The sequence below is a fragment of the Mercurialis annua genome, linkage group LG8 (genome assembly GCF_937616625.2).
Source record: "Mercurialis annua linkage group LG8, ddMerAnnu1.2, whole genome shotgun sequence".
Taxonomy (NCBI): domain Eukaryota; kingdom Viridiplantae; phylum Streptophyta; class Magnoliopsida; order Malpighiales; family Euphorbiaceae; genus Mercurialis; species Mercurialis annua.
The window spans coordinates 1,691,705-1,702,831 of record NC_065577.1 but is presented as its reverse complement, the minus strand read 5'-3'; the positions used below and the strand labels follow the sequence as shown (position 1 = coordinate 1,702,831).

Below are 11,127 nucleotides of genomic sequence, written 5' to 3'. Positions count from 1 at the left end.
ATAAAATCAACAACACTGAAACATTACAATAATTCATCAACTAACCATCATTAATAAATCGTGTTGCAGAATAAAAAACGCAGAAATGCAACCAAACACAGTAAAACTACAGAAATAACAGATTTTCATTCCATAAAATCATAAAATTATTTTATGTACATGAAAATTAGTATTACATTCTTTAAAGATAATCTTTACACATGTTTAATGATAAAAAAATCACTGTTATTTAAAAACAATTAACAAAAAATTCTAGATCTGAAAATGAAAAAGAAGAAGAAGAAGAACGATGAATCATTTTGCCTCGAAATCTGATCATATGCCTTTAAAAAACTTCTAAAGTCGTTAAAAATTTCCGATATCTATTCTTCCTTCCGACAAAAACTCTGATCCAGATCTGGAAAAGAAAACACGGAAACAAAAGAATGGCGGCGGCGCAGCGAGGATGAAGGCGGCAGCGAAGCGCCGCTGAAACTTGCTGAAGAACGGCGACCATGAAAAAGAGTAAAGAGCAGGGGATGGAAAAATATGGAGAAAATAACTGTTAATTTGAGAGCCAAAATGAAAAATCCTATAAAAGAAATAATTATAAGATGTTAGGTTATATTTATAAAATAAGATGGTGGGAAAAGTAAAAAAATGAGATGGACTGTATAAAAGTAAAGAGTCCTTCAAATGCTGTATTTGGCATAAAAAGCCCTAGTTTTTCGAGAATATCACACCAAATCACCCAAAAATTCAAGTCTTTATGTTTATAACTCAGCTTTTCATTTTTTGCAAAAATCTCTCATTTTTCAAAATATATTTCCACTCATACCTTTTAATTTGTGAGTTTCCCATTTTATCCTTATGATATACATTTTTACTCTATTTCTGTTACACCCTATTATTTCTTTTACTTCCTTCTTCTTCTTCGTTTTTCATTTTCCATAACTGCTTCTCCATTACTTCTATTACTCTCTAAATTAAAGTAAGGGTTAAAGTGGTTTGTTGGTGGTCAGATTAATGACGGAGGTGGTGGTCGGATTAACGGCGCGCGCAATTGAGATGGTTGAATCCACGGCGCAGCAGAAATAATCGAATCAACAGCACATCGGCGGTGGTCGAATTAACGGCAATGGTCGAATAACGGCGGTGGTCGAATCAACGGCGAAACAAAGATGGTCAGGTTAATGGTGGTTATCGCTCTAAGCATCGCTGCATCATATGGTCACCATCTTTAGTAAATACTTTTATGGTGTGTGCTTCGTTTTCATTAGTTATTTTAAATAGTAGTGGTATCTGCTACTTCAATTTCTTATACTGCCGATGAAGAGCATCATAAATGGTTTCAGTTTGTAGTGAAATTGTTTGATTTATTTTACCTTATACTGCACACTTTTTTTTTCTTATTTCCTCTATAATTTTCCCCTTTTATACTTATAATAAGGTTGCCTATAAATTACTGCACGCTAATTGTTCGATAGAATGTCTCAGTGATATGTTTGTTTAAAATTTATTGCAATTATTACATGAATATGATTGAATAATAAAAGTACTATGAATGTCAAATTTTAATAGTAAGCTATTAATATAGAAGTTTGACATGATGTTGATATTCTAAGAAATAAAAAATTTAAGTTGTTTAGCTTTATTAATTAGTCAATTTGATAGAATATCTTTTGATTGAATTCAGTTTGTATTAATTTCTTTTTGCAGGTTTTTATGGTTCTCTTAGTAAATAGGTCCGATGGAAGAAATTTCTTTTTTCATTGTAAACTAATTCTAAAACTGTCTTTAATTTATATTGAATTTTTTTATTAGTTTATCATGTGTTAAGCATAAATCAATTTATTGTCAACTTTCAATTTTAAATAACATTTTATATACAGAGAATTTTGAAATTTGATGTAATCACAAACTGAATATCTCTTTTAAATGAAATATATTTGACAGTTTAAAAAACCGAAAATCAACCTGATGTGAATCGGATGTGAACCTATATCAACTGAACTACCTTAATTAAAATTTAAATAAAATTTGTCTTACTGCTCTTTACAATCTTAAATGACATTTTATATAAAGAGAATTTTGAAATTTACCTGTAATATACAAATTGAATATCTCTTTTAAATGTAATGTATTTATCAGTCTATAACACCGAAAATCAACCTGATGTGAACCTATATCAACTGAATTACCTTAATTCAATTTTTATTAAAATTTCTTTTACTTCTCTTTACAATCTTAACTAGCATTTTATATAGAGAAAATTTTCAGATTTAATGTAATTATATACAAATTGAATCTCTTTTAAGTGAAATATATTTGACAGTCTATAAAATTAAAAGTTAACCTGATGTGAACCTAATATGAACCTATATCAACTGAACTGCCTTAATTTTTAATAAAATTTGTCTTGCTGCTATTTAGTAATTTACAATCTTAAATGACATTTTACAAATACAAATTAAATATCTCTTTTAAGAGAAATGTATTTGTCAGTCTATAAAACCGAAAATCAACCTGATGTGAATCTGATGTTAGCCTATATTAACTGAACTACTTTAATTTAATTTGTAATCAAATTCGTCTTATTGCTCTTTACAATCTTAAATGACATTTTATATACACAAATTGAATATCAAGTGAAATGTATCTGATAGTCTATAAAACCGAAAATCAACATGATGTTAACTTGATGTGAACCTATATCAACTGAACTATTTTAATTCAATTTTTAATCAAATTTGTCTTACTGCTCTTTATAATTTTAAATGACATTTTATATAGAGAGAATTTAAGAGTTAGTATAATATACAGATTGAATATTTCTTTTAAGTGAAATGTATTTGACAATTTATAAAACCGAAAATTAACCTGATGTGAACCCGATGTGAGCCTATATTAACTGAACTACTTTAAATTTATCTTGCTGATCTTTACGATCTTAAATGACATTTTATATAGAGAGAATCTTGAGATTTAGTACATATTGAATATGTCTTTTAAGTGAAATATATTTGATAGTCTATAAAATCAAAAATCAACCTGATGTGAACCTGATATAAACCTATATCAACTGAACTACGTTAATTTCATTTTTTTATATAAAATTTGTCTTGCTACTATTTACAATTTTATCTGATATTTTATATAGAAATAATTTTAAGATATAGTCTATTATAAGAATTGAATAATTGTTTCTAAGTAAAATGTATTAACAGTCTACAAAATTGAAAAACAACTTTTACACAATTTTTATTTTTACACTGTCAAGTATTAAGGGACAAATTTTTTTACACAAGTTTAGTTTTACACTGTCAAAAATCTTATCATGACAAATTCTCTATTTTTTGTTATCTTTCCCATAAACATAAATTAATAATTTAATAAAAGATTATAGAACCAGACTACTTTTTTCTAAAGCAATCTAATCTCCATTGGCTTGAAATCCTAGACTTCTTATTCTGTCGAAGGTTAAGCTTCATATATCAACACCATATGTTTTTAATGTTGAAATCACTTACAGCTCCAATTGAACAACCCATCAATTTCTTATGAGTTAATTCGATTTCAAATCACCTCCATTGAAGAAACCAATCAATAACGTCACGCCACCACATCACCATCAATAAAAACTCGTAATCTAAGGTTTTGTCTTTACACTCGAACCCAGAACATCCATCGCCGGAAACATGGTTTCAGTCGGCAATTTGTCAACAAACATAAAATTATTACTGAGAAATTAAAAGAAATTATAAATGTTCAACTTATGAATTTTACTTAGTTTGTAGAATTAATTAAACGCCAACTACTTCTAGATCTTTATCTCTTCGTCGGTGGTTCAGCACCGCGCCGCCGATCTGACCACCGGGGCTAGACGCGATGAATTTGAACTGCTAAGATTCTTTTTAAGTTGTCTGGCTTTCTCTTCTATGAAGCAATCGATAGAGTGTTTAGATTTAGATCTATCTCGCTTTGGTTCAGATTCTGATATCTCAGCCATATCTCCTCACGACCTTCGCCGTAACGCCATCGGACCTTCGCTGTAACGCCACCGAACCTCCGCAGTAACGCCACCGAACCTCCGCAGTAACGCCACAGGACCTCCGCCGTAACGCCACCGGACCTCCGACCAACTGCCATCGTACTTTCTCTGGACTTCTGCCAGATGACTGAATAGAAAAAATGTTAAAAATAGTGGAGCTGTGAAAAGGTTAAAATCCTCATATTTTTTGATAAAAGTAAGCTGACTTTGGATCTCACGTGATTTTGCTTTGTAGGTTATAATTGTCTTATTTTAGTATAAAATCAGCTTGTTTTGGGTTATGGGGGATTAGTGAATTTTTTTTTCTTTTTTGAGTGATTACTGTCAAAATTAAAATCTTGAGGTAGAAATAACAAGTTGGACCAGTTTTAGGGGATTTGTGTAGATTACCCTAGTTTTTCTTTGATTATGATGATGATTTTTTTGGATGACTTAAACTAATAAACCTAAAAATGATAAAAATGAAGAAAATTAAATATTATATTTCTTAGTTATTAAAAATTTAAGTGAATTTGAAAAAAATTGAGAGAATTTGAATCTGAGGAAAGCCATTCCTGATAGATTTATTTAAAAAAAATTAAGACAGTTGAAATCACGGCATTATTTCCATAGTAGTGATTTTTATGGACAAACGTAAATTTATTATTATTTTAAGTAAATCCGTAAAAATCCAGTCTGAATATATATACAATCCTACAAAATTGTCACAATAGTTAATTAAAATCATCAAGTTTACATCATTTTTATTTTTAAGTCATAAAACAGCAACATAAAGAGGTCATCAAGTTTCTTCCTCATGATTCTCGAAACTTCTAACTAGTTGTCAAGGAATTTTATTTGTATATAAAGTTTGACTACCACACTAAATGCAAGAAAAATCTAAACCAGCAGCCTAATTTTTTGGTTCCAAACCAATAAGATATGGCTCAAATGATATAAGCGCTAAGCTGCAAACTACTAGATCGTGGGTTCGATTTCTCCCACAAGCGCTCCCCCTTCTCAAATTACCAAAAAAAAAAACTATCAGCCGATTTTTAAAAAAAAAATACATGAAAGTAAAACAAATTGGGGAGATATCGAAGTGTAAATTAACTTAGCAAATTAACTATAATATCGATAGAAAATAATTAATGACATGTGAGTTTAAAATTTGTTCAAGTCTAAGCATATTATATAATTAGTTTTTAACTTATGAGTTTAACATTCTTAACATGGTACACTAATTTATTTCCTAAATTAGTTCAGATTAAACTTTAAATTTTTATTCTGAAATTCAGTATCTATAATGAGTGAAAAAAGGATTTACCTAACATTAGGCTACAAATTTGTAGAACAAAAACTAGTATTAACTTTGATCCACAACAAATTATGACTTAAATATCAATTTATTGTTTAAGTTTGTAGTCATTATTTAATTAGTAGACAGTTCAATTCAACTCTTTAAATTGCCAAAAACTGTAATTGATTATTACTCATATATTTCGCATATCTTATCCGCGTGAATTAAATACTTTTGCTCAAATTGGCGATGATGTATAAATTTCTAATAATTTTAATAATAAAATTATTGTTATTTTTGATAAATTAAAATGTGCAAATTAAGTGGGAAATTGATAGTTTTTTTTTTGATAATTTTAAGGAGGGGGAGCGCTTGTGGGAGAAATCGAACCCACGACCTAGCAGTTTGCTGCTTAGCGCTCATACCATTTGAGCTGTAGCTCATTGGTGGGAAATTGATAGTTAATTTATTAATGTTAGGCAAGTTATTGGCAGAAGAAGTCTAAAAGACTGATAACAAATGCAATGTGGGTTGGCTTAAGGCACTATAATGAGTGAAGCAATCCCATAATCCCAAGTTATTTATGAATCATTATATTAATTTTGAGTATAAAACTCCATGTTGAAAACTATCTTCTTATCCATGCCTAATAGTTTAAAGAGTCCAATCCTTTTAATTTTTCACAAATTTAATCAAACCTTTTAGTTTCAGTAATTATATTTTAATTTTAAAAATTAACAGAAATTTTAATTAATTTTAATAATCATACAATTTAATATATGAAATTTTTATGTTTTAAATGATAAAATAAGAAAAGTATAAATTATTCAAATTTCACATTATTTTGATATTTTTACATATATTATTTTTAAAAACTGTCTTTTAAATCTGTAATTTTACATATTAATTAAGTAACTTTTAGTATTTGGCTATGAATTTTAAAATTGGATTGAAAATAATAAAATTTAAAAAATGGTTAGATTTATAAACAAATTAATTTTGAAGCCTCTTATTTATGATTACTAATAAAGTTTATTTACTTAAACTCAAACTTATCTACTCTTTCAAAGCAACAACAAAACAAGGAATTACCACACTACTAATAATTACTTTAATTAGATACCATTCCAAGTAATGGCATCAATGTATTGAAAGAATTTGAATTCAAGAGAATTCCCCATTCTTTGTATATGCCTAATTTGATACTTATTGTCCAAGTAATTCATTACATCACTCAACTAACTTCCATTCATCAAGTCACCTCATAATCTTATAATTACATAATCAACACATATGAATGTACAAAAATCTAACCAAATTAAATAATAAAATCGAACCGATAAATTTAGTGGAATTCAATTTGATATTATATTAATACCAAACTTTTTAGAATGTTCTTAATTATAGTCAAATCTTTCAAAATCGGTTGGTTTATTTTAGAATATTCGAAACCTTTTACAACCAATTGCGAACCGAATCAAATCGATGATGGCTATAGAAGGTATGATGTTAGAAAAATAGCCCTAAAATATATTATTGATGCAAATCGAAGTGAAAGAAAACAATCAAATTAATAATTTAAGTAAACAACCGAAATTTAATGATTTGATTCAATTCGAACAAAATTCATACCCGACAAATTGAGTCGGCTTGATTCGGTTCGGTTCGGTTGAATTTGGTGTACGTTATCAACATGTGCTTAATCTACCTTAATACACTAGAAATGTCAAGACTGCAATCAAAGGGGGTACGTGGCATAATTAGCATCATAAACATACACGTGTCGGTTAGCTAGAGATTCCTAGCAAATAGAAGGCTTGATATGAGTTGTTATCTAATTACTTGTCGGTTACCTTTACGCATGTGAAAGCAGCCAAAAATATGATACGTGTCATTATCTGATAAGAACAACGCGTTGCGTGCCGTATGTCCCCACTGTTGCATTGCACGTCGGTGAAGTGCACACTACTATCTCACTGCTTAGACTGTACTAACTCAACTGTATTTTCGTTTTCCATTAATACCCCTTGTTCAAACTTTTCTTGTTAATTTTGCACTTTTATTATAGTTTGGCAGGTTCAAATACATTGGACATATCGAAACTTTTTAATTTATCTTTTCAAAATTATTGAAACCTTAATTTGTATTTTAAAAGGACATTTTCAATCTAATTTAAATAATATGGGCATTGAAATTAGAATACTTCACTCATATTTATTAGTAATACCAATCAATGAGAGAATAAAAAAAAATATGCCGCTAGCTACTTGAGCTCTTTTATTGTATTTCTTGTAAAATTAAATAGATTTTATTAGCTCAAATACGAAATAACTATAATTACAAGAGGTTAGATAACTCAAGATAACTTAAAATACAAGACAATATCTATGTTATAACACATAAAAATTGTTTAAATCATCATGAAACTTCAACATACAAACTCAAACCGGCACGAAAATATGAATCAAAATACGAAATTACACTTATTAAAATGAAATTCATAAGACATTAATAAATCATAAAAATTCATGAAATTAAAAAATTTATAATATGATAAAATAAAATAAAAAGTATAATAAAAAGAATAAGTTGTGATTTTCCGGTCTAAAAGCCGAAAACCACCTCGCCCGGATAAAATCTTGCTGAAGGAGTTTTAAAAGAGGAAGCGATTTACTCCTAAAAACAATATACGTACATAGAGGTAAAATCTAATTTCATTAGTAGGAGATTTTCTAAACAAAAATAATTTTGATTGAAAAATCAAAAATGTCAAGAAAATCCGAGGGACAATAACGTAATTTCAAAAATGGAAAGAGCTTGCAAAATCTAGAAAGCAAAGGGAGTTAATCATAGGATAGCTTTGGGACACGTGGCAAGAAAAGCGATGCTGCTAAGTAAGTTTAGCTGTCTGTCTTTCAAGATTGCCAACTAACAAGAAACTACCAAAGCCCAGGCCAACTTCAAAACCGGTACACTATTTTATTACTCGCCCAAGTAGCTTCATAAGCGCGTGCAGAGCGTGACATTTGGTTCGGTCAATATTTATTTTGATTAAATGGTTTGGTCAAGTTCTTTTTTAATAAATTGGTCTGGTCAAATAATAGGTTAAGAAGGTAACTAGGAACTCGACGAGAAAGTTTGGCTGCTATTGTTCAATGTTCTTAATTACAATTTGTTTATTTTAATCTTTCACAAATTTAAGACATCAATGTTGATTTTTTTTAATATTAAACATTCAATGTGTATCAATATATAAAATTATTATTATCCAAAGTTAAATATGATATGCTATTTTGAGTATTAAAATATTCTTTAACTTTTTATTCATTTCACCTAAATATTATTTGTATTTATTAATTACAAATTGTTTGATACTCATTACTCAATCCATTCGCAGCTATGGGATATAGTGCATGAATGTAAATTAAAATAAAGAATACAAAACATGGTGAAATCTTAATTTGTAAGGCAAAAAGAAAAAATGCCAATTGATAAAAAAAATATACTCTCTTGAATTGGCATTATACAAAGGGAAGTAAGAATGAAACAAAAATTGGCATTTCTTGTAAGGAACATTCAACTAGAAGATAAGAAACCAAGTTTGAAGAAGTGATTCATATTTATTTACATTATCTACACCGATCTAAAAGAAAGTCATAATATGAAAAGCTAATTATCAATTACTCACCTAAGATAACAAGTGAATTTTAATTATTTTTTGAAAAAGAATTTCAACTAATGTGATATTCAAATATTCAAATTAAGGTCCCTTAAGGTAACAATTCAATTTAATTAAGTCATTTAATATTTCATCTATTAACAAGAAAATAAATAAATAAAACACAGCCCGTTCAAAACAAAATGAACCAAACAAAATTTTTTCCTTTTTCAGAATAAGTCGGTTTGATTTGCACTACAATTTAATTGAACTAAAACTTTCTATATACAAAACCAAACCGAATCGAGTTGAATTTATCAATCCAATTTATCTCAATTTCTAAACATGCAATATATAAAAAACCTAGTAACTTTTAAATAAAGGATGTTAATTAATAGTAGTAAACAAAATCTTCACAAGTTTAATACTTGCACATAAAATATCCTGTTCGAAATTGGAATTGCTGATTCATAAAAAGCGTAATCCACACGCCCAAAAGACTCCTCAAAACCTTACCCTACCCAATCCAACTTGCCCATAACAAAAATAAATCCTTTTGCTAGGTTAAAAAGGCAGGCGCAGCGCAGTAGCTTAGTTTTGACTTGGAATCAGTCCTTTTTTATTACGGTATAGCTCAGTCTCCATACTCACACCACTACTCTTTTTAGTTGACCGACTTCACCCCCTAATTTTTCTGTATATAAACCTCCCCACCCCACTCCTCACTCTCACACCTCTCTCTAAATCCTTTCTCTCTCTACAATTCAAGAACACTTTCACTTCTCTCTCTAGAATTCTCATCAAGAAAATCAAGAATTCAAGATCAAAATCAAGAATTCCCTCTTTTAAAACACTCAAGAATCAAGAAAATCAAAAATTTTCATCTACAAAATCTCTTGTTTACTCTCAAGAATCAAGAAAATCAAGAATTCATTCGTATACTTCTTTAGCTTGTTCATCAAGAAAATCAAGAATTCTTTCTTTATACAAACCCTAAAGCAATCAAGAAAATCAAGAATCAAGATTTGATTACTATTATGGCACTTGAAGCATTGAATTCGCCTACAACCGCTACGCAATTCAACTATGAAGATACTTGGACTAAAAGAAAACGCTCAAAGCGGCCACGTAGTGAGTCACCGGCGCCGCCTACTGAAGAAGAATATCTCGCTCTCTGCCTCATCATGCTCGCCCGCGGCGGCGCTTCCACCTCCAAACCATCATCTCCTCCACCACCTCCGCCGCCGACTTTGAATCTTTCTTACAAGTGTACTGTTTGCAACAAAGCTTTCCCATCTTATCAAGCTCTCGGCGGACACAAAGCCAGCCATAAAAAATCCGCCGTGGAAACCGCCGCCACAAACGACAACAATCCCTCAACCTCCAACGCCACCGCTACGGCCACAGTCTCCACCACCGGCGGTAGAACCCATGAATGTTCAATATGCCACAAGACTTTTCCGACTGGTCAAGCTTTGGGCGGCCATAAGCGCCGCCACTATGAAGGCCCGGGCGGCGGTAACAACAACAATAAAGACAGTACTATAACATCATCGGACGGTGGTGTAACTGTAACTATAAGTGGAAGCCAGAGTCAAAGTCAAAGTCGCGGCGGAGGATTTGAATTTGACCTGAATTTGCCGGCGTTACCGGAGTTCTGGTCAGGCAAGAATGGAGTTTATAGGGACGAAGAAGTGGAGAGTCCGTTGCCGGGAAAAAAACCAAGATTATCATTACTTAAGCAAGAAGAAACTGAGATTAAGGTTTAATTAGTTAATTAGTGTTTGCAGTTTAATTAGGTTATAATTTTAGAGATTCTTATTGGGCTTTGTTAATTTTTTTATTTTGTAAAGACATTTGTTCATTGTTTATTATGGAATTTTATTTTAGTTGGATTGATCACTGATTTATTATTTATTTAATTCGTTCTTATCCCTAATGAAAATAAATGATCAGATAATATTTTTATTTATAAAGATGATTAGATGATATTTATGTTATTGGATATGAATGGATCTTTCATTAATTATATTGGATTTTTACTAGTAATATTTTTTGATTTGTTTAATTTATGAGAGTTGAAGTTCTCAAGCACGTCTTCTATATATGGAAATAAATAAAATGAAAATAATATATACTCCCTCGTCCATATGTTCAAAA

At 30.0% G+C, this 11,127-nt stretch overlaps 1 protein-coding gene across 1 annotated transcript; it reads left to right on the top strand.

Moving 5' to 3' along the window:
* Positions 1–9,682: 9,682 nt before the first annotated feature.
* Positions 9,683–10,869, top strand: LOC126659578 (zinc finger protein ZAT10). Its single transcript, XM_050352876.2, has one exon. The coding sequence runs from the start codon at positions 10,005–10,007 to the stop codon at positions 10,734–10,736; it is 732 nt and encodes a 243-aa protein (XP_050208833.1). The 5' UTR covers positions 9,683–10,004; the 3' UTR covers positions 10,737–10,869.
* Positions 10,870–11,127: the final 258 nt, after the last annotated feature.

What these genes read in the sequence shown, in the direction of transcription:
- LOC126659578 (XM_050352876.2), top strand. Translation starts at nt 10,005, where the DNA reads ATGGCACTTGAAGCATTGAATTCGCCTACAACCGCTACGCAATTCAAC.